Here is a 23,902-nt window from a genome sequence, read left to right as displayed (position 1 = left end):
TTGCAGAGAAAGTGCAGCAGTGGTACACCACTCGGTGCGATGCGATATGTGGTTTGGTGATTAAAACTGATGTATGTCATAGGTAGTAGGAAGAGCACATGCTTTTGAAGCTCGAGTCCCACCAGAATGATGCAACGAGGCTTTAAGATTAATAAAGACGAGTAGGATCAACCAAGATCGCAGCGCTGTGGGCCGGACCAGTCTTCGGGCAGAGAACTGAAGAAGGGGGATCTACCACACTTTAAAAACTCAGCCTGAGAACAGACTGAAGCAGCTGCTTGGGGTTTGAGAGAAGGAGGTTGGTGCTAAGGCTAAGGTGGAACATGGCCCCTTTAAGAGGGCTGGAGGGGGCGTGCCCAAGGGATGGAGGGGCGCAGCCCGTATCGAAGGGGCGGAGTCAATTCTGGGCAAAGGGGCGGGGCCCATGATTGGCCATGCCAAATGGGAGGGGCGTAGTCACATCCAGCCGCGTCGTCTCGAGCTGCTCGTGCGCGTTTTTTGTTCGAATCTGAGCTCGAGCCATGTGGTCGTTGCGGGCGGCGAGAAGCTGGGGGGCGGCGGCCGTGACCGGAGGAGGACCTGGCTGGTACTGGCTACCGGCCGGTTCCCGGGGCTGCGCTCAACGGTTACCAGCTATCGGCGTTAAGGAGGAAACTGTACCAAGTTCCGGACCCGGCAGGCAACCCCCAGGCACCGGGCTGATGAGGAGCATCAGGTAAACCCCGGAGCCCGCCTACCGGTACTGGGAAACAGAGCACTTCAAAGCTTCAGGCCGGGGTATTTTAAAGGAGTCCCGGGTGGGGAGAGAGGGTGTTAAAGGAATTCCGGTAGGGGTAAGGGTTTAAAGGTGTCTAGAGTGGGAGAAAGGGGTCTGAAGGGAGCCTGGGAGAGGTAAGGGGGTGGTTAGAAGGTCCTGAGGGGGGACGAGAGAGAGAAAGGGTTCATGGGGCCCTGAGAGGGGGAGATAAAAAGGATTCATGAGGCCCTGGGTGGTTGGGTGGTGGGAGGAGAGAGAGAAAGGGTTAAAGGTGCCCTGAGGGGTGGGGGGAGAGAAAGGGTTAATGGTATGCTGAAAGGGGAGGGGGGTGGAGTGAGCAAAAGGGTTAAAGGTGTTCTGAGTGGTCAGGTGGTGGGGGGAGAGCGAAAGGGTTAAAGGTGTCCTGAGGGGCTGCGAGAGAAAGGGTTAAAGGTGTCCTGAGGGGCTGCGAGAAAGGGTTAAAAGTGTCCTGAGGGGCTGCCAGAGAAAGGGTTAAAGGTGTCCTGAGGGGCTGCCAGAGAAAGGGTTAAAGGTGTCCTGAGGGGCTTCCAGAGAAAGGGTTAAAGGTGTCCTGAGGGGCTGCCAGAGAAAGGGTTAAAGGTGTCCTGAGGGGCTGCGAGAGAAAGGGTTAAAGGTGTCCTGAGGGGCTGCGAGAGAAAGGGTTAAAGGTGTCCTGAGGGGCTGTGAGAGAAAGGGTTAAAGGTGTCCTGAGGGGCTGCCAGAGGAAGGGTTAAAGGTGTCCTGAGGGGCTGCCAGAGAAAGGGTTAAAGGTGTCCTGAGGGGCTGCCAGAGAAAGGGTTAAAGGTGTCCTGAGGGGCTGCCAGAGAAAGGGTTAAAGGTGTCCTGAGGGGCTGCCAGAGAAAGGGTTAAAGGTGTCCTGAGGGGCTGCGAGGGAGAGGGTTAAAGGTGTCCTGAGGGGCTGCGAGGGAGAGGGTTAAAGGTGTCCTGAGGGGCTGCCAGAGAAAGGGTTAAAGGTGTCCTGAGGGGCTGCGAGAGAAAGGGTTAAAGGTGTCCTGAGGGGCTGCCAGAGGAAGGGTTAAAGGTGTCCTGAGGGGCTGCCAGAGAAAGGGTTAAAGGTGTCCTGAGGGGCTGCGAGAGAAAGGGTTAAAGGTGTCCTGAGGGGCTGCCAGAGAAAGGGTTAAAGGTGTCCTGAGGGGCTGCCAGAGAAAGGGTTAAAGGTGTCCTGAGGGGCTGCGAGAGCGAGGGTTAAAGGTGTCCTGAGGGGCTGCGAGAGCGAGGGTTAAAGGTGTCCTGAGGGGCTGCGAGAGCGAGGGTTAAAGGTGTCCTGAGGGGCTGCGAGAGCGAGGGTTAGAGGAGTCCTGAGGGGCTGCGAGAGAGAGGGTTAGAGGTGTCCTGAGGGGCTGCGGGAGAGAGGGTTAGAGGTGTCCTGAGGGGCTGGGGGAGAGAGGGTTAAAGGTGTCCTGAGGGGCTGGGGGAGAGAGGGTTAAAGGTGTCCTGAAGGGCTGCGAGAGAGAGGGTTAAAGGTGTCTTGAGGGGCTGCGAGAGAAAGGATTAAAGGTGTCCTGAGGGGCTGCGAGAGAAAGGCCTAAAGGTATCCTGAGGGGCTGCGAGAAAAAGGCTACAGGTGTCCTGAGGGGCTGCGAGAGAAGGGGCTAAAGGTGTCATGAGGGGCAGAGAGAGAGGAAGGGCTAAAGGTGTCCTGAGGGGCAGAGAGAGAGGAAGGGCCAAAGGTGCCCTGAGTGTCGGAAGAGAGAGAAAGAAAAGGTTAAAGGTGTCTTGAGGTGGAGATAAGGGTTCGCCCTTTTAGGACAGAAATGAGCAGTAATTTTTCTGAGGGTTGTGCGACTTTGGAATTCTCTGTCTCAGAAGGCGATGGAGGCAGGGTCATTGAATATTTTTAAGGTGGAGGTAGATAGATTCTTGTTAGTCATGGGACTCAAAGGTTATCGGGAATGTGGACTTTAAAACACAAGCATGTCAGCCATGATATTGAATAGTGGAACAGGTTTGAGGGGCCGAATGGTCATCTGTTCCTATTTCTTATGTTCTTATGACAAAGGGGTCCTGCAAGTGGAGAGAGGAGGGTTAAAGGGGTCATAGTAGGGGCTAGGGAGTTAAAGTTGATCTGCGGGGGTGGGGAGGGGAAGAAGGAGAGAAGGGTTAAAGGTGTTGTACAGAGAAAGAGCAGGGTTAAATATGTCCTGGGGGAGTGAGAAGGTAATTAATGGGGTCCTGGGTGGGAGAGTGGGTTAAAGGAATTCCCTGGGACAGGTGAGAGTAGGGTTAAAATGGTCTGTGTGTTGGACATTAGATTAAGCTGTGACGTGTCCACAAAGGGTACAAAACTGATTGGACAAGAACATGGCAGATGGAATATAATGTGGAGAACTGTGAAGTTCTCCATTTGGGAAGGAAAAAACGTTGAGCAGAATACCTTTCAAATTGTGAAAGATTGAGAAATGGTTTTCAACTCTTTCGAGTTATCAACAGTCACAGATTGCAACTCTTTCGAGTACAATCACAGTTCTTGGTTTCCGGGAGTGGGACATGAACCCACAACCCTCTGATTCAAAGGCGAGGGTGCTATGAACTGAGCCACAGCTGACACCTCAGAAATGGTTTTCAGAGGAACCTGCTTGTCCTTGTATACAAATACAGAAAGTTAACATGCAGGTGCAACAACCAATTAGGAAAGTGATTGGCATGTTTGCTTTTATTACAAAGTGTTGGAGTATAAGAGTGAAGAAGTCTTCATGAAATTGTCTATGGGCTTTGTGAGACCACACCTGGAGCACTGTGTACAGCCTTGATCTCCTTACCTGAGGGGAAACATACTTCTCTTACAGGAGTATAGCAAATGTTCACTAAACTGATTCCTGGAATGAGGGGATTGTCCTATGAGGAGAGATGTGTCCATATTCCTTGGAATCATTCAAATATATAAAATCTTAAAGGGCTTGAAAAGGGTAGATGCTGAAGAGATGTTTTGCCTGGCTGAAGAGTCTAGAACTAGGAGTCACAGTGTCAGAATAAGATGTTGGCCATTTAAGATTGGAGAAATTTCTTCACGCGAAGGGTTGTGGATCTTTGGAATTCTCTAGCCCAAAGAGGATGGTGCTCAGTCATTGAGTATATTTAAGAAAGAAGGCAAAACATTTTAGCCCTGGTAATAAAGGGTCATGGGAACAGTGTGGGAAGATGGAATTGAGGGAGAAGATCAGCCTTGTTTGCGTTGAATGGCAGAGCAGACATGAAAGGACAAATAGCCTACTCCAGCTCCTATTTTCTTGTATTCTTATATTAGAGGTGCCTGGTGGAATGGGAGGGAGGATTTAAAGGGGTCATGGGACGGGGTGGGGTTGGTGTGGTGGAAGGAAGCGATTGAATGGTTTCTGGGGATTGGGTACACATAGGTTAAAAAGTTGTGTGGAGCCGAGATGGGGCAGACTGTAGAGGTCAGGAAACAAAAACAGAATTACCTGGAAAAACTCAGCAGGTCTGGCAGCATCGGCGGAGAAGAAAAGAGTTGACGTTTCGAGTCCTCATGACCCTTTAACAGAACTGAGTAATATTAGGAGAGGGGTGAAATATATGCTGGTTTAAGGTGGGGGGGGGTGGTGGTGGTGGTTGTAGGGACAAGCAAGCAGTGATAGGAGCAGATAATCAAAAGATGTCACAGACAAAGGAACAAAGAGGTGTTGAAGGTGGTGATATTATCTATACGAATGTGCTAATTAAGAATGGATGGCAGGACACTCAAGGTATAGCTCTAGTGGGGGTGGGGTGGAAAGACTAACAGGGTGCTAATGATTTGAAGTTAGGACAGGGCTCCCTTGAGCAAATAATTGTATTTGAATTGCATAATAAAAAGCACACTCCCCCATAAAGCAAATCATTATCATTACAAAGAAGATTGCAAAAAGCAACTCCTTGAACAAGGAAGAAGAATGAAAGAACTTTATATCCATCTGTTCATGACCTTGAAGTTGTTCCAAAGCGCTTTACACCCAATTAAGTACTTTTGAAGTGTAGTCACTTGTAAGGAATGTGGCAGCCAATTTGAACACGGTAAGCTCCCATGAACAGCAATATGATAATGATTGAATAATCTGTTTTAGAGATGGTGATTGAGGGATCGATATTGGCCAGGGCAATGTAGATTTTCTTTTTTTTTAATCCCCCGTTTTTATCTAATTTTCAAATATGTCCTGCACCATCTCCCCGTTATACTGTGCTGCAGTGAGTGACGTCCCTGGCAGTGAATCCAGATTTGATCAAAACTGTCGTAGGAATGCGAGGCGATTGATGGGCATGGTTTGAAATTTTAGAAGTAAACTAATTGGCTAGGACACTCGGGAGGGCTCCCCTATGGAATAATGCCACGGGACGCTTCACATTAACTTGAGAGGATAGATGGGGCCTCGATTTGATGTCTCATCTAAAAGACAGCACATCTGACAGTATAGCGCTCTCTCAGTACTGCACTGAATTATGTGACATAGTTTCTGGAATTGGATATGAACCCAAAAACTTCTGACTTGGGCAAGAGTGCAATCAACTGAATCACAGCTGACTCATCAAGCTGGGACAAGATAAGTAAAACACTTGGGTGATTTAGTAGCATACATATCCTGTCAAAAACATTGGAATCAATGTCACTGTTCAACACCAAACTTAAGTGACTGAGGTGGGAAAAAACCATGGCCGCAGATTATTGAGAGAGATTCTGGCCACCCTGTTACAGGAAAATATTCAATTTGAGGAAGGAGAAGTTTGAAGATTGGCTAGAATGATATCAAGAAGGAGAATTTAGAATTCTAAGAAGAAAAATTTGGGACTTTTTTTTACTGAGGTAGTTGTGGGGTTTTCTAAAGGAGGGGGTTAAAGTTCATGGAAGTCATGCGAGGAAATAGCAAAAGATTGTTTCCAAATTGTTGGCAACTCAGTAATAGGGGGAATTTAGAAAAAATGGCCGTTAGATCAGGGAATGTTGAGGAAGAGGCCACAGTGTAATTTATAAGAGAATTAGGAAAGATTTGAAAAGGAAGAATGTTAAAGCATATAGGTGAATGTGATTAGTCCAGTTCAGAAGCTAAGCACGTGCAAAGGAGAGATGGGCTGAAAAGCTTCCTATGTTGAGATTTCTGTATATTATATTGCAACTTGACTGAGAAAGAAACTCATCATTAGTTGTCCCAGTTGACTTGTGGGAGATGGTTTCCCTCAAATCAGTATTATTAAATCCCATATGCATTTGTTATCCTAGCCAGTGAGAGTGATTAATGGTGCTCTGACTGCTTGATGGTCATTGCAGTGTAATACCAGCAGGACAGGTGAAGGAATAAACCCTCCTTTTCTCCCCCATCCATCCCGGATATCTGATTTACAAGGTCAGCCGTGAATAATGACTGCAGTAAACGATTTCTTAATGGGACTTCACTGTCCATCGTAGTCTAATGATAGAAGATCTTGTTTCTTTTCCTCTCCCAATGCAGCTTGCTTCGACATAAGATTATATCATCTGCGTGAAGCTGTTCCATTTCACATCGACATCGAAGTTAGAATGCACACTGGAAGTGAACCCCATTCTGTGTGCAGCTTAAGAGGTGTGAAGGAATCTTGGTTCAGCTTTTCTGCAGAGTTGCTTTGGGTCCCAACTCCAGATTCTCACTGATCCATGTGTAACCACAGTATGCTTACACTACAGCTGTGTAAGTACAGCATAGGTGAAAGCACATTGAAAATTGATTCAAAGGAAAATAGTGAAACTCCTCATGAAAGGTGTGTCGGGCATTGATGCAATGCTTGTTTTTCTTGATGGAGATGAATACAATTACTGTCAAAACTAACTGAGCATTTCTGTTGAACTCTCCCTCTAGGCAAATAATCCTGAATTGTAAAACAGAGTTGGCAGCTTTGCAGAAATGTGAGCCGTGCTTTCATCCAGGCCTGGCCATTGTTCAGGTCAGTTTTCATGATGCATGAAAAGCAAATTTACTTTGTTAGATTTCTTTTTGGTGAATAGTCAGAAAGTGGATTCAGTCCTTAACCCATCATGTCCTGCCCTTGCCCTTGCCCTTGGTGGTTTATTTCAGTCACTGAGACCCATATTATTGCTGTTATTGAGCACCTGACAATATTTATTCATTATTGGGTGTCATTGGCAAGGCAGACCATTTATTGCCCATCCCAAGCTGCACTTGATTGAGTGACTATCTAGGCCACTTTAAAGGGCAGTTAAGAGTCAGTTGCATTGGTGTGGGACTGGAGTCACATATAGGCCAGACTGGGTGAGAGCAGCAGGTTACCTTCCTTTAAGGATATTAAGTAAACCTGTTGGATTTTTAATGACAATCAAGCATGGCCACTTTTACTGATAACAGCTTTTTATTTAATATTTTTTAATTGGCCAAGTTTCATGTAAGGATAACTAGTCTAGTAACAACCACACTAAGGCGCTGATGATAACCTGACAATATAAAATAACCTGGATGGTAGCTGATTTAAGCTGCCTTTGGATTCAGCAGAATCGGGGAAGGTTTGAAGAGGGCAGCACCAGTTATGTGCCCTTATCCATTAAATGCACTAACAATTTGTCGGGCAGGGCTCTGATAGAGGCTATATTAACTGAATCATAAAATAAGACTTGCATTTAAGTAGCACCTTTCACAACTTTTAGGGGGAGGCGATGGCATAGTGGTATTGTCGCTGGACTAGTAATCCAGAGACCTGGGTTCAAATTCCACCATCACGACAGATGGTGGAATTAGAATTCTATAAAAAATGAAATGATGACCATGAAACCATTATCGATTATTGTAAAAACTCAGGTCAAACATGGGCAAGGAAACCTCCTGCTGATTACCACATACCACCCTCCCTCAGTGATGAATCAGTCCTGCTCCATGTTGAACACCACTTGGAGGAAGCACGAGGATGGCAAGGGTGCAGAATGCACTCTGGGTGGAGGACTTCAATGTCCATCACCAAGAGTGGCTCAGTAGCACCACTACTGACCGAGCTGGCTGAGTCCCAAAGGATATAGCTGCAAGACTGGGTTTTCAGCAGGTGGTGGGGGAATGAACAAGAGGGAAAAAGATTCTTGGCCTCATCCTCACCAACCTGCCTGCAGCAGATGCATCTGTCCATGACAGTATCGATAGGAATGACCACCACACAGTCGTTGTGGAGACGAAGTCCCGCCTTCACATTGAGGATATTCTCTATCATGTTGTGTGGCACTACCACCAAGCTAAATGATTTCAAACAGATCTAGCAACTCAAACCTGGGCATCCATGAGCTGTGGGCCATCAGCAGCAGCAGAATTATACTCAAACACAATCTGTAACCTCATGGCCTGGCATGTCCCCCTCTACCATTGCCACCAAGCGAGGGAATCAATACTGGTTCAATGAAGAGTGGAGGAGTACATGCCAGGAGCAGCACCAGGCATACCTAAAAATGAGGTATGAACCTGGTGAAGCTTTAATACAGGACGAATTGCATGCCAAACGGCATAAGCAACAAGTGATAGACAGAGCTAAGCGATCCCATAACCAACAGATCAGATCTAAGCTCTGCAGTCCTGCCTCATCCAGACGTGAATGCTGGTGGATAATTAAACAACTCACTGGAGGAGGAGGCTCCGCAAATATCCCCATCCGCAGTGATGGGGGAGCCCAGCACATCAGTACAAAAGATAAAGCTGAAGCAGTTGCTACAATCTTCAGCCAGAAATGCCGAGTGGATAATCTATATTGGCCTCCTCTAGAGGTCCCCAGCATCACAGATGCCAGTCTTCAGCCAATTCGATTCACTCCACGTGATATCAAGAAATGGCTGAAGGCACTGGATAGTGCAAAGGCTTTGGGGCCTGACAATACTGTGGCAATAGTACTGAAGATTTGTGCTCCAGAACTTGCCAAGCCCCTAGCCAAGCTGTTCCAGTACAGCTATAACACTGGCATCTACCTGACTATGTGGAAAATTGCCCCGGCATGTCCTGTACACAAAAAGCAGGAAAAATCCAACCAGGCCAATTACCGCCCCATCAGTCTACTCTTGATCATCAGTAAAGTAATGGAAGGGGTCATCAAAAGTGCAACCAAGCGGCACTTGCTTAGTAATAACCTGCTCGATGATGCCCAGTTTGGGTTCCTCCAGGGCCACTCAGCTCCTGACCTTATTACAGCCTTGGTTCAGACAAGGTCAAAAGAGTTGAATTCCCGAGGTGAGGTGAGAGTGACTGCCTTTGACATCAAGGCCGCATTTGATCGAGTGTGGCATCAAGGAGCCCTAGCAAAACTGGAATCAATGAGGACCAGGGGAAAACTCTCTACTGGTTGGAGTCATACCTAGTAGAAAGGAAGATGGTTGTGGTTGTCGCACGTCAGTCATCTCAGCTCCAGGACATCACTGCAGGAGTTCCTCAGGGCAGTGTTCTCGTCCCAACCATCTTCACCTGCTTGTTCAATGACCTTCTTCATCATAAGGTCGGAAGTGGGGATGTTCGCTGATGATTGCAAAATGTTCAGCACCATTCGTGACTCCTCAGATTCTGAAGCAGTCCATGTCCAAATGCAGCAAGACCTGGACAATATCCAGGCTTGGGCTGACAAATGGCTAGTAACATTCGTGTCAGGCAATGACCATCTCCAACAAGAAAGAATCGAACCATCACCCCTTGACATTCAATGGCATTACCATCACTGAATCGCCCACTATCATCATCCTGGGGGTTGCCATTGACCAAAAACTGAACTGGACTAGCCATATAAATACTGTGGCTACAAGAACAGGTCAGAGGCTAGGAATCCTGCGATGAGTAACTCAGCTCCTGACCCCCCCGACCCCAAAGCCTGTCCACCATTTACAAGGCACAAGTGAGGAGTGTGATGGAATACTCCCCACTTGCCTAGATGAGTGCAGCTCCCACAACACACAAGAAGCTTGACACCATCCAGGACAAAGCAGACTGCTTGATTGGCACCACATCCACAAATATTCACTTCTTCCACCACCGATGCACAGTGGCAGCAATGTGTGCCATCTACAAGATGCACTGCAGGAATTCAACAAGGCTCCTTAGACAGCACCTTCCAAACCCATAGCCACTACCATCTAGAAGGACAAGGGCAGCAGATAGATGGGAACACCAGCACCTGAAGTTCCCCTCCAAGTCACTGGCCATCCTGACTTAGAAATATATCACTGTTCCTTCACTGTCGCTGGGTCAAAATCCTGGAACTCCTTTCCTGACAGCACTGCGGGTGTACTTACACCACATGGACTGCAGCAATTCAAGAAGACAGTTCACCACCACCTTCTCGAGGGCAACTAGGGATGGGCAATAAATGCTGGCCCAGCCAGCGAAGCCCACACCCCATGATTGAATTAAAAGAAGATCCACTTTGCAGCTAATCAAATACTTTTGAAGTGTAGTCACTTATAGGAAATGCGACAGCTGATTGATGCACAGCAAGATCCCACAAACAGCAGTAAGATAAGTGGCCAGACCATCTGTTCTATTAACGTTGGTTGAGCGTTAAATATTGTCCATAATACTCCTTTTGCATCGAATTGAAAGTAAAAATGCGACCTTGATTCGAAAGGTGGCCCCTTTGATAGTGCAGTGCACTCTGTACTGCCTAGTCTTTATGTTCAAATCTCTGGTGTTGGCCCGAACCCAAGATTTCTGACTGAGGTAAAAGTTATACCCACTGAGCCACCGTTGACGCACAAAGATTCCGATGACTTAAAGTTTTAAATATTGTCAAAGCCCTGGGACTGAGTGCTTGTCTCACCAATGTGTCTTTGTTTACTATAAGAAACCATGTAATGTTTCTTGGTCACTAAAATTTTGTTTTCTGTGTGTACAGAAACGCAACTTTTATTGAATTAAATATTAGAGAGTATGTGATTTTCAGTAGTTTGATCACCATCCCAGCACTATGTCATCCTGCTGTGTAACCTTCAGGTAAAATTGTGTTTGTGGCTTGTGCATGTTTTGGAGAAGTTACCTGATAGTTAAAAGAAAACGTCCATTGCAACTTCCAATGTTCTTCTGGCTTTTTAAAGGATGATTATTTTCCGTTTAGATCACTGATGATGAAATGTTGGAGGTCAAGAAGATGGCAGAAGAGGTGAGTTTTCCATCACCATGATCAAAATGTCATTGTTGGTACTTGAATTGTTTACTCATTTTTCATTTAACATTACCTGATTTCCCTTTATCTCAGTGAATTAATGAATTATCTAATCAATATTTTCTATCATAGAATCATATAGCACAGAAGGAGGGCATTTGGTCCATCATATCAGTGCCAGTTTTTTGAAAGAGCTGTCCAGTAGCCCCGTTCCCTGCTCTTATCCCACCCTCTACACATTTCTCCTTTATTAAATACATATCCAGTTCTCTTTTGAAAGTTACTATTGAATCTGCTTCCACCAGCCTTTCAGGCAGTGTATTTTTGATCATAAGTTGCTGAGAAAAAATTATTTCTCCTGGCTCTTCTATGAGTTGAAGTCTGAATCATATTAGTTCAATCTCTTGTTGCTAAAAGGCATTTTCTCTTGCTAAATTCATCTACCCTCATGATTCTCCTAGCCAATGAAAAGTTTCAGAAAGTTTCTACTCCTCATCTTTGAAAAACAAATTGAATTTGAGTCCCAGCTTCAGCCCCCCTTATTGAAATCACGGCTCTTGACTTCTAGTTGTACCTATGCTGTACTTTATGCTGGTGAGTCCACTGGTCTGTGTGGTAGCATGTTTCTGGGGAGGGGATGTCAATCTCTGCCTCCAGACTCTCGTAGTTCAGCAGTCCAAAATATTGAAGCTCTTTATCCACACACTAGCAGCAGCAGTCAGGGCTTTTGCTTTGTCCTACGCTGGGCATGAGACCTGGGCCAGTACCATTCTACTGCAGATGCTGTTCAAGCTTTTGCCCCTCCTCACCCCACTGACACCTATTCCTTGGTGTAATCCAGTGCAGACAACTATTCTCCCATCCAAGTGGCAAAATCTTACTGGGGGACTCATTGTCTGACCTTGTGCAGTATTCTGCATGGATTCAAGTGCCTTTTGTCCTGCTCTGACAGCAATGCCCCTTTAATATTGGGCCCTGTGAGGGCAGAATCCCTGGGAACTGCTGCTGCTGCTCCCAGGCTGGCAGGTGCTGCTGTTTTTCCTCTGTTACGTTTCTGCTTCTCTAGCCTATGGATGGCATGCCAGGGTGTGTGCAGCTTCCATCTACCCTGGCCTATCCTTTCATAATTTTAACTTTTGTCATATCGTCCCATAAAGTGCTTTGTTCTAATGAAAATAGATCCAGATTTTTGAGCCTTCGTGTTGTGTAGGTATTAATAATAAGTAGGTCAACCTCTGTGAAAATAGCCCATGTGGGAATATTTCTGGGCTGGATGTGTTGGGCATTTGCACATGTACCTTGCCAATTGACGTTACATTTTAGTGTGTCCTTGGCTGCAACAGGGGGAACCTCATTCCTTTTTTTGCTAGCCACTAGATGGCATGAACAGATTGGAAGTCACAGAACTTGGTGAGTTACAAGTGGCCATAAAACGATATTAAGATTATTTGGAAATCATAGAACGGTTACAGCAAAGAAGGAGGCCATTTGGCCTGTCATGTACATGCTGGGTCTCTGCAAGAGCAACTCAGCAAGTCCTACTTGCCTGGCTTTTCCTTGTAGCTGTGCAAATCCTTTTTCTTAAGCTACTTATCGAATTTTCTTTTCAATGCCATGATTGAATCTGTCTCCATCACATTGTTAGGCAGTGCATTCCGGGTCCGAATCACTCGCTGAGTAAAAAAAACAGAGATTTTCTCCATTGGTTCCTGCCAATCACCATAAATCAGTGTCCTCTGGTTCTTGACCCTTCTGCCGATGGAAACAGTTTCTTTCTATCTTCTCTGTCCGGACCGCTCGTGATTTTGAAAACCTCTATCAAATCCCCTCTTGTCTACAGAGCAGCTGCATCCCTGCTATGAAAGGCTGATGAGGAAACTCATTGTTAGTTTTTGTTTTAAAATCATTTTAAATGTGGCTGAGCCATATCCAGTATGGATTCAAATCAGTGCTTCCCTTTTGGGGAAGGCGAACTTAGGCTGGATGTGTGGTGAACAATAAATAAAGCTGACATGTTACGCTGAGGCAGAATAATCAGGCTGGGAAAAGAAGGGAATATGTTTAAAGCCATAACAATATGCAAGATAGTGTTGAATGAAGAGAAATAATTGAGCAACCTCCAAAATAGATGAGCGAGAAATTAAAATGGAGACCCAGCAAAAAATAATCCTGCATGAAACCAACCGTAAGCAATACAGGACAATGTTGAGACAAGTTTACAGCCTTGTGATGCAATGATGATACATTGGCCTTGAAGGAGGTGCAACACCGATTCACGAGAAAGAAAGTGGGGTTTATCAGTTCAACTTTGAGGGCAGGTTGTATTCCGTAAATTTTGGAAGGTTATGGGGTGATGTGATTGTGTTTAAATTAATAATGTAGATTTGCAGAAACTAGGTTCTCTGGTGCAGGAATCCAGAACATGAGGGCACAATTTTAAAATCAGACTTTTCAAAAGTAAAATCAGGAAACCCTTTATCCGCAAAAAAGGTATTGTAAATCTGAAACTGATTCCTCTAGCAGCTGTTGAGGCTGTTCTGGAGTTGGAGGGATGGGGGGAAAGTGGGAGCAATCAGCTTTCAAGATCAAGATTGAATTTTTAATTCATTTATGCAATGTGGGCATCACTGGAAAGGCTAACATTTATTGCCCTTGAGAAGATGGTGGTGAGCTGCCGCCTTGAACTGCTGCAATCCTTGTCAGGGTAGGTAGGGAGGGAGTTCCAGGATTTTGGCCCAGCAACTGTAAAAGAACAGTGACATCGTTCCAAGTCAGATGGTTTGTAACTTGGAGGGGGAATTTGCAGGCGATGGTGTTCCCATGTGTCTGCTGCCCTTGTTCTTCTATGAGGTAAAGATTGTGGGTTTAGAAGGTGCTGCTGAAGGACCTTGCCGAGATGCTGCAGTACATCTTTTAGATGGTACGTACTGCAGCCATAGTGTGCTGCTGATGGAGAGACCGAACCTTTAAGGTGGTGGATAAAGCGTCAATCAAGCGGGCTACTTTGTCCTGGATAATGATCAGATCATTTTGTATATTGTGCAAATGCATGAACAGGCCTAAGGCTGTCACTTTCAGTCTTGAAAAGTGCCCAGCCTACCTTGGATTACCCTGGAAGGGCAAGGTATGTCAAAAATGTGAGCAACAGGTGAAGCTAGCAGTTTCATGCTACCACTATGCAGTAGCAACACGAATGGTTTTCGCCACTAACAGGATGCTGCCATCAAGTCAAAAAGATGTTCTGCCTATCGCACAAATGAGTACTGCGGTATATGAATTTCAGTGCCAGTTCAGGAATTGAGATAGGGGACCGTATCAAACAGCATGTCCCTTCCACTGTTCGGAATGAGCAACATACAGACCGTAGCCAACCAGCCCGTGCTTGTAAAACTCAAAGCAGTGTCCAACATTAGATGTGATCCCGTGAATGGACAACATTTGCAAATTAATCCCCAGTGTGCTAAGAATTACGCTGACAGCCAATTTAAGTCGTCAGCCGGGCTCATAGCGTGGCACGTTAACATGTACTGGAATCTACATATATTAATATGCAGGGCCCTGTTCTTTGCAAACAGAGTATGTACACATACTACGCCTGTTTCAGCTAAACAAAATAAGTGACTGCCATTCGCTGACTCATTTCTGAGGGCAATGCCTTGACCAATCAGGGTCAAGTTGCCTGGTATAGATTTCAAACAATGCTTGGCAGTTAACTGTCAGTCACTATCACTGGTGCATTCTCCATGGCAATGCCTTGACCAATCGGAGTCCACTTCCCAACTAATCAGTGCATTCTTCACATGCCGTATAAATTTCTGTTTTCCCCTTATATTGGTATTCTTGTGAGGCGTCCTGATGAGTGCAAGACAAAAAGCTTCAACATGTCTCTTCCTTCAGCAATATTCATGAATTGGAAGAGTCAAGTTTAGTACTTTCCAAAACATTTGTAGTGGGTAGCTCCAATTCAAAATCAAATTTAAAACATAGCTTTTCTACTATGCTACAGGAATAGAATTGAACAAAGAAGTGTACATTAAACTTCTATAGAGCCTTGAGCAGATCACATTTGGTGCACTGTGCACGGTTCTGGTCTCCAAATTGCAAAAATGATTTACAAGCATGATACCAGAATTGAGAAGAAAGCATGAATAGGCTGCGAATTCTTCCTCCAGAAAGGAGAAGCCTGAGTGGGAAGCTGAGCGAGGAATTTAAAATGATGAACTGGATCATTATATCAGATATTGCCTCTTGTGGGTGAGTCCAGAATTAGAAGAACCTTCTTCACTCAGTGGTGAGGAAGTGGAACACACTACTACAAGAGGTAGTAGATGTGAAGAGCACTATGACATTTAAGGGGAAGCTAGGTATGTGTATGAGGAAAAAGGAAGAATAGAAATGGTGATAGGGGGAGATGAAGTAAGATGGGAGGAGGCTTGTGTGGAGCATTAACACCAGAACAGACCTGTTATACTGATCTGTTTCTGTGCTTTACAATTTATATAATTGTGTAACCGGCCCGTGGCTTGAATGAGAATTGAAGTAAATTTGCCTTTTATTCCCAGGCAATAGCAAATCATCCACCCATTTTACACCGATCCAATTTTCTGATCTGTGTGGTGGTACAGTCTAAAAAAATTTAAGTTGGTTTAAACCAGCACACCAAAACAATGATTATTAGAAAACTCAGTTACCTCCCCTGTACCACTTCCTTCTGGGAGACAAATATGAACATGTAACCCAACCTAAGGAAAACAAATGAGAGATCTTAAGACATTAAGAGCATTCGTCAAATAAATAAGTTGCATTTTTATAGCACTTTTAACATAAATAGTCATTTGGTAGTGCAGAACTTGGGTATGCTGAAAGAAGGGACATGTCGAAGCTTTTTGTCTTGCACTTATCAGGACACCTCGCAAGAATACCAGTATAAAGGGAAAACAAGAAATTATACTGTATGTGAAGAGAATGCTGATTGGCAAGTGGTTAACTGCCAAGCATTGTTTGAAATTTAAACTAGGCAGCTTGACCCTGATTGGTCAAGGTATTGCCCTGAAGAATGAGTCAGCGAATGGCTGTCACTTATTTTGTTTAGCTGAAATAGGCGTAACCTGTGTACAGGTTCTTTCTGAATGCAAGGAACATGGTCCTGTGTATTAGTATATGTAACTTCCAATACATGCAAATATGCTGCACTGTGAGCCCGACCGATAATAAATTGGTTGTCAGTGCAATTCTTAGCACACTGAGGATAGTTTAGCAAATGTTGTCCAATCGCGGAATCACATTTAATGTTGGACACTGTTTTAAGTTTTGCAAGCACGGGCTGTTTGGGTACGGTCTGTACCCTACCTGTTGCGAACAGTGGCTTGGACATGCTGTTTGATACGATCCACCAGTCTTTGGGATATACGGCCTACATACCTAGCATCTCACTGGCACTGAAATTCATATACCACATTACTCATTTGTGTGATGGGCAGAATGTCTTTTTGACTTGATGGCAGCACCCTGTTAATGGCGAATACCACACGTGTTGCTACTGCCTAGCAGCAGTGTGAAACAGCTAGCTTCACCTGCTGCTCAAATTTTGAGATACCTTGCCCTTCCAGGATAATCTCAGGTAGACCGGGCACTTTTCAGGGCCGAATATGACGGCCTTAGGCCTGTTCATGAATTTGTGTGATACACAGCACGAAATGATCAGATCAGAATGCCTTTGGTGCGCTTTATTTCAGCATCAAGCTGGTGAGCAAAGGGTGTGGGCCCTATTTACTAGGTTGTCGATAAGACCAATCTTACAGCGTGTGGAACTGTAAGAATCTCAACATGTATATTGACCAGTGAAGATAGGCTTGAGGTAGACCGTGGTAGAGAACCCCCTGGCAGATTTCTTAACTAGTACGTCAAGGAAGAGGAGTTCATTTGACTGCTCCGTTTCAAAGGTGAATTTGAGCACAGGATGGAGCCCATTAAGACATGTAAGGAAATTATTACGTACAACTGTGAATTTAAATACAGCAAACGTATCATGCACATATTGGAAATTTGCAAGGGTAGGAGGTTAGGTAACATTCCATTGAAGATGCAATTCTTGTGGAACCCAACAAAGATGTTTGCCAGAGCTGGGCTTAGAGGGGATCCCATGGCAACACCATCTATCTGGTCATACATGGTGTCATTAAAACTGAACTCAACTGCACGAGTTGCTGAGTTCATAAGTTTAATAATTACTGATTCACACAATGGTGGCACATCTAGATCATTGACATAGTGCTGCAGCGCAAATATCTATGGCTTCCCTAAGTGGAACATTGGTGAACAGGCTGGCAATGTCATATGGGCACATGGACACAGCATTGCCAATGATATGCAAGTCCTGTATGGCCTTCACAAATCTGAAGGAATACTTCACCGTGTATGTGGAAAACTTGGTCAAAATTGGTTGTAACAATTTGCCCAACCATTTGGCCAATTCACGACAGAATTGGTCATAGATAAGATGGGCCATAAAGGGACATCACTTTTGTGTGTCTTGGGCCGCCATACATATGTGGGCGTAGCGAACCATGAGGACGAAACCTGTCATATATATCATAGCTCACTACTCTTACACAAGTCCAGCAAGCGTTTTTTTAGCTTACTTTTGAGTAAGGCTGTCCGGTCATGTTGAGTGACAGGCCCAATGGATATGAATTTGGACCTGTCATTAAGAATGGCATTCATTTTGTTGATTTATAGTCACGCTTGTTAAGGATGACTATTCCCGTCTCTTAGTCAGGTTTACTGATGTGTATGTAAGGCTTGTAATGGTGTATGACATTCGCGTTGCATGTGAAAGTGGACAGGTTGTTTGGAATCCCATAATATGCGTGCGCTATATCAGCTAGGTGTGCTTTCAGGGATTCAGTGGCCGCTGGGTTGTGGTGGGATAGTTGGGAGTAGAGGAGTTCGAACTCGGCAAATACCTGTTCCCTGTTTGATTTGGGATGAAGGCACACCAAAATTGAAACCATGTGCAAGAACAAACTCCTCGCTTTCTGAGAGTACATGGTCAGTGAGATTTGTTCTGTATTTAGTGGTATTATTAATTGCGTTGCCAGACTGCTTCTGATTAAGTTAGTTTATGGTGTGGACATGTTTCAAACAGGTACTGTTTATGGTGCGGTCACCTATTGAAGCAATGAAGGGATCAAATCGAAAAATGAAAGAAATTTGCACTCAAACCAAGTGCGGTCTAGGACATGGCATAAATTAGTAACCCTATTGCCAATCTGTTCAATCTCATCTCACTTAGACGCTTACTCGATCATGGGACTGTCTCACTTTAGTATTAGCAATACTTTTGGAATGAAAACTGGCACAACCTTGAGTTTAATACACACTTGCAGAAATTTAATAGATAGCTTACTTGTTCTTAACTTACCTGTAAGTCGAACTATATTCTTGACATCCCGAATTTGGCCTTTGTTGTACTTCTATCTCAGGTATACAAATAGTTGTTTGGTAGCACAGAACTGAAGTATTGCTGAAAAAAGAGACATGTCTGACAAAGGGATCGGAATCGTCATCCTTTAAAAAATGTGCTGTATCAAAAAATGCACAACATTCTTAATGACGGGTCCAAATTCATATCCATTGGACTTGCCACTCATGATGACCAGACAGCCTTGCTTGAAAGTAAGCTTAAAAAGATGCTTGCTGGACTTGTGTAAGAGTAGTGAGCAATGATATATATGACAGGGTTTGTCCTCACGGTTCGCTGTGTCTGTGTGTGTATGGGCAAATTGTCACAACCAGTTTTGGCCAAGTTTCCTACATACACGGTGAAGGGCTCCTTCATGTTTGCAAAGGCCATACAGGACTTGCATATCACTAGCAGCGCTGTGTCCATGTGCCCATATGACATTGCCAGCCTATTCACCAATGTTCCACATAGGGAAGCCATAGATATTTGCGTTGCAGCACTATATCTGTGACCTAGACCCACCGCCATTGTGTGAATCAGTATTCATTGAACTTATGAACTCAGCAACTCGCGCATTTGAGTTCAGTTTTAATGACACCATGTATGCCCAGATAGATGGTGTTGCCATGGGATCCCATCTTGGTCCAGCTCTTGCAAACATCTTTGGGTTCCACGCGAAACGTGCCTTTGATGGAATGACATCTAAGCTCCTACCTCTCGAATATTTCCGATATGTGCATGAGACATTTGCTGTATTTAAATCCACAGCTGCATGTAACAATTTCCTTACACGTCTTAATGGGCTCCATCCTGTGCTCAAATTCACCTTTGAAATGGAGCAGTCAAATGAACTCCTCTTCCTTGACGTACTAGTTGAGAAATCTGCCAGGGGGTTATCTACCACGGTCTACCGCAAACCTACCTTCACTGGTCAATATACGCGTTGGGATTCTTACAGTTCCACACGCTGTAAGATTGGTCTTATCGACAACCTTGTAAATAGGGCCTGCGCCCTTTGATCACCATGCAAGCTTGATGCTGAAATAGGGTTCATCAAAGGCCTTCCTGCAGGATAATGGATACCCTGATCAGATCATTTCATGCTGTATATCTCTCAAACTCATGAACAGGCCTAAGGCCGTCACTTTCAGCCCTGAAAAGTGCCCAATCTACCTCTGATTACCCTGGAAGGGCAAGGTATGTCAAAAATTTGAGCAATTGGTGAAGCTAGCTGTTTAATGCTACTATGCATTAGCAACACAAGTGGTATTCACCAATATCGGGACTCTGCCATCAAGTCAAAAAGATATCCTGCCTTTCACACAAATGAGTAAATTAGTTTATGAATTTCAGTGCCAGTGTGAAGCTAGGTCTGTAGGCCGTACGTCCCAAAGACTGGTGGATCACTTCAAACAGCAAGTTCCAGCTCATATTCGCAGAAGGTAGGGTACAGACTGTACCCAGCCAGCCCATGCTTGCAAAACTCAAAACAGTGTCCAACATTAGATGTGATGCTGTGATTGGACAACATTTGCTAAATAATCCTCAGTGTGCTAAGAATTACACTGATAACCAATTTGAGATTATCAGTCGGGCTCGCAATGTGGTGCACTTTTGTGTACTGGAAACTACATATATTAATACACGGCCCTGCTGTTAGCAGACAGAAAGAACAAAAAATAAGTGACAACCATTCACTGACTCATTCTGCAGGGCAATGCCTTGACCAATCATTGCCAAGCTGCCTGGTTTAAATTTCAAACAATGCATGGCAGTTAACTGTCACCATCACTGGTGCTATCTCTGGCAACGCCACTTGTCATCCAATCAGCACTCTTCACATACAGTATGATTTGTTGTTTTCCCCTTTATTAGTATTCTTATGAGATGTCCTGATGAGTGCAAGACAAAAACCTTCGACATGCCTCTTTTTTCAACAATACTTAAGTTGTGTACTACCAAACGACTATTTATGTTAAAAATGCAACTTATTTATTTGATAAATGTTCTAATGTCCTAAGACTTCTCATTTGTTTTCCTTAGGTTGGGTTACATGTTGTTCATATTTGTCTGCCAGAAGGAAGTGCTACAGAGGAGGTAACTGAGTTTTTTGGATAATCATTGTTTTGTTGTGCTGGTTTAAACCAACTTAAATTCTATAGACTGTACCACCACACAGATCAGAAAATTGGATGAGGTGTAAAATGGGTGGATGATTTGCTATTGCCTGGTAATAAAAGGCAATTTACTTCCATTCTCATTCAAGCCTCGGGCTGGTTACAGGTATGTTCTGGTGTTAATGCTGCACACAAGCCTCCTCCCTTCTTTCTTCATCTCCCCCTATCACCATTTTCTCTCTTCCTTTTTCCTCATACACATACCTCGCTTCCCCTTAAATGTAGTTGTGTTCTTTACAACTACACTTGTTGTGGTAGTGTATTTCACTTCCTCACCATTGAATGAAGAAGGTTCTTCTAGTTCTGGACTGTCCCACAAGAGGGGGGACAGTCTCTGTGTCTGATGTAATCTAGTTCATAATATTAAATTCCTCTCTGACTTCTCCTTTCTGGAGGTAAAAGACCTAGCTTGTTCATGCTTTCTCCTTAATTCTGGTATCATGTTTGTAAATCATTTTTGCAATTTGGAGACCAGAACTATGCACAATGCTCCAACTGTGGCCTGCCCAAGGCTCTATACAAGTTTAATGTAAATGGCTCTATTCAGTTCTATTCCTGTAGAATAGTAGAAAAGCTAGGTTTTAAATTTGATTTTGAATTGGAGCTACCCACTACAAACATTTTGGAAAGTACTAAACTTGACTCTTCCAATTCGTGAGTATTGCTGAAAGAAGAGACGTGTTGAAGCTTTTTGTCTTGCACTCAGGACACCTCACAAGAATACCAATATAAGGGGAAAATAGCAATTTATTCTGTATGTGAAGAGAGTGCTGATTGGTAGGGAAGTGGACTCTGATTAGTAGAGGCGTTGTCATGGAGAATGCACCAGTGATGGTGACTGGTTAATTGCCAAACAAAAACGAAAATTGCTGGAAAAACTCAGCAGGTCTGACAGCATCTGTGAAGAGAGACACAGAATTAATGTTCCGAGTCCATGTGATTCATCTTCAGAACAGACTGACTCCTGAACAGTAATTGCCAAATGTTGTTTGAAATTTAAGCCAGGCAGCTTGACCCTGATTGGCCAAGGCATTTCCCTGAGGAATGAGTCAGCGAAGGTTGTTACTTGTGCTGTTTAGCTGAAACAGGTGCAACTTGTGTACGTGTTCTTTTAGTCTGCAAAGAACAGGGCCCTGTGTAATATATGTAGCTGCCAGTACATGCAGATGTGCCAAACGGCAAGCCCGACTGACAATCTTAAGTTGGCTGTCAGTGTGATTCTCAGCCCACTGAGGATTATTTAGCAAATGTTGCCCAGTCGCGGAATCACATCTAATGTTGCACACTGTTTTGAGTTTTACAAGCATGGGCAGGTTCGATTCGGTCTGTACCTTGCCTGTTGCAAACAGCACCTGGAACATGCTGTGTGATATGATCCACCAGTCTTTGGGACGTATGGCCTACATACCTACACGGGCACTGAAATTCATATACCACATTACTCATTTGTGTGATAAGAAGAATACCTTTTTGGCTTGACAGCATCATATTAGTGGTGAATACCACTTGTGTTGCTACTGTATAGTAGCAGTGTGAAGCAGCTAGCTTCACCTGTTGTACAAATGTTTGAGAGACCTTGCCATTCAGGTAGACTGAGCACTTTTCAAGGCCAAAAGTGATGACCTTAGGTGTGTTCCTGAGTTTGCGTGATATACAGCGCAAAATTATCTGATCAGGGTAGCCATTATCCTGCAGGATGCCTTTGAGCTCTATTTCAGCATCAAGCTTGCATGGTGAGCAAATGGCTCGGGCCCGACGTGCAAGACTAAAAGCTTCTATATGTCTTTTTTCAGCAATACTCAAGTTCTGTACTACCAAATGACTACTTGTATTCCAATTCTCTTCTGTCTACATGCCTGCCTTTCACCTTCCAAGTTCAGTTCACCCATCATTCCTGAACTTGCTGGCCTACATTTGTTTGACTCCTAGTCTGGCAACACCTCGATTTAAAAGTTCCCAACCTTGCGTTCAAATCCCTCCTTCATGGCTTCATCCCTCCCTTTTTCCATAACCTGCTTCAGCCCTGCAACCCTTCGACTGTGTTCCTCCAGCTCTGGCCTCTGATCCTTCAGTTTCCTTTAGCCTACCATTGACGGCCGTGCCTTTAGCTGTCTTGGGCCTAAGCTCTGGAATTCCCTCTCTAAACTTCTCTGCTTCTTTACCTCCTTTTAAGACATTCCTTGAAACCTATGTATTTGATCTAGCTTTTGCCCATCTGTTGTAATATCTCCTTACGTGGATAATGCCACTGTGAAGCTCCTTGGGTGGTGTTAGGAAATAGTTTAAGTAAGCTATATTGATATTTGTGGGTGTTAGGAATGAGTTTTAGCTTTAATGTTGAGGTTTGATTTGTATTTCTGTATCTGTGTGTTAAGAAAAGGTTACGTTGAGTTTTAGTTTCACTTTAGTTTGCACTTTAAAAGATGCCTGCATTGCTAATAAGAATTTACAACTCTTTGCTATGTGCATGTGAAGCAGTAACATAGAGTTGACAGCTGAATTGGTGAAAGTGAGTGCATGAAAGAAAGTTTGAATGCATGTGGTGACCCAGGGTAGAGGAACATCGGATGGAGAGTTCAAAACCCTGGAGGTGAACTCTTGTGGAAGGCGTCTGGGAGAAGATTCCAAAGTGAGTTCTTGGAGAGTGGAGATTGGAAACCCTCGTGTGAAAGATGCAGTTCAGTGAGACTGGCTCATGGTGTGACAATCGTCTGGGAGAGTGGAGGAGAGATCTATAGCTGCTGGTTGAGGTGGCATCTGTCACTTGATTTCAGAGTGTGGTGTGCCTGACTACAGGTCGCCAATTGGTTTACATGGACTGTGTACTTTCTGTGAACAATAGAGTATAAGATAGCTTTTGTAACTTGTGTTATCCGTACAAATCTATATATATCTGTGAAGGAGTATTGTAATGTAGTTCATCTTGTTTAAAAAATGTTTTATGCTTTTGTTAAAAGTTCTTTAGCTGATTCTGGTAACTCTGTTCAGTAGCCCCTCTCCATGTATCTAACCAAATAAATAAAAGTTAGGATCTATCAAGTTGGGTTCCACCTTGGGATCAGGCTTGTCCAGTGGTAACTTCAGCTGGGGATCATACCAGTGTAAATGTGTAATATAAATGAATGTTGTTGTAATTAGATTTTTGGTGGTTTAGGTTTTAGATGAGATCATGAAGCTAAATGAAGACCCTAAAATCCGAGGCTTGGTTCTTCCCCGCAGTCTTGTCATGAGCGACGCGGCAATAAATGCAGTGATTCCCGAGAAAGATGTCGACGGGTGAGTGTTCTCTTTTATTCAGCAAATGAGCCTTCTCCACTAGGGTCTGCTACTGCATGAAAAGAGCCTCACATTCGCTGGGAGAGGCAAGATTTAGGGGCCGATGCAGATGGAATTTAA

At 44.3% G+C, this 23,902-nt stretch overlaps 1 protein-coding gene across 3 annotated transcripts in view; it reads left to right on the top strand.

Annotated features, from left to right (window-relative positions):
- The first annotated feature begins 258 nt into the window (after positions 1–258).
- The window catches only part of mthfd1l (methylenetetrahydrofolate dehydrogenase (NADP+ dependent) 1 like), a 196,217-nt gene continuing 172,573 nt past the window's right edge, over positions 259–23,902 (top strand). The window contains exons 1-5 of one of the 3 annotated variants that reach the window (XM_078556605.1): positions 259–283; positions 6,598–6,682; positions 10,817–10,861; positions 20,373–20,426; positions 23,661–23,782. In XM_078556605.1, coding sequence (XP_078412731.1) covers positions 10,832–10,861; positions 20,373–20,426; positions 23,661–23,782 — 206 coding nt within the window. In that variant the 5' untranslated portion in view covers positions 259–283; positions 6,598–6,682; positions 10,817–10,831. Of the gene's footprint in view, positions 284–439; positions 716–6,597; positions 6,683–10,816; positions 10,862–20,372; positions 20,427–23,660; positions 23,783–23,902 lie in introns of those variants that run through there. The other 2 variants (XM_078556603.1, XM_078556604.1) reach the window with 2 other exon arrangements.

The sequence above is a fragment of the Cetorhinus maximus genome, chromosome 14 (assembly GCF_964194155.1).
Source record: "Cetorhinus maximus chromosome 14, sCetMax3.hap1.1, whole genome shotgun sequence".
Lineage (NCBI taxonomy): Eukaryota > Metazoa > Chordata > Chondrichthyes > Lamniformes > Cetorhinidae > Cetorhinus > Cetorhinus maximus.
This window is presented reverse-complemented; position numbering and strand designations above follow the sequence as displayed.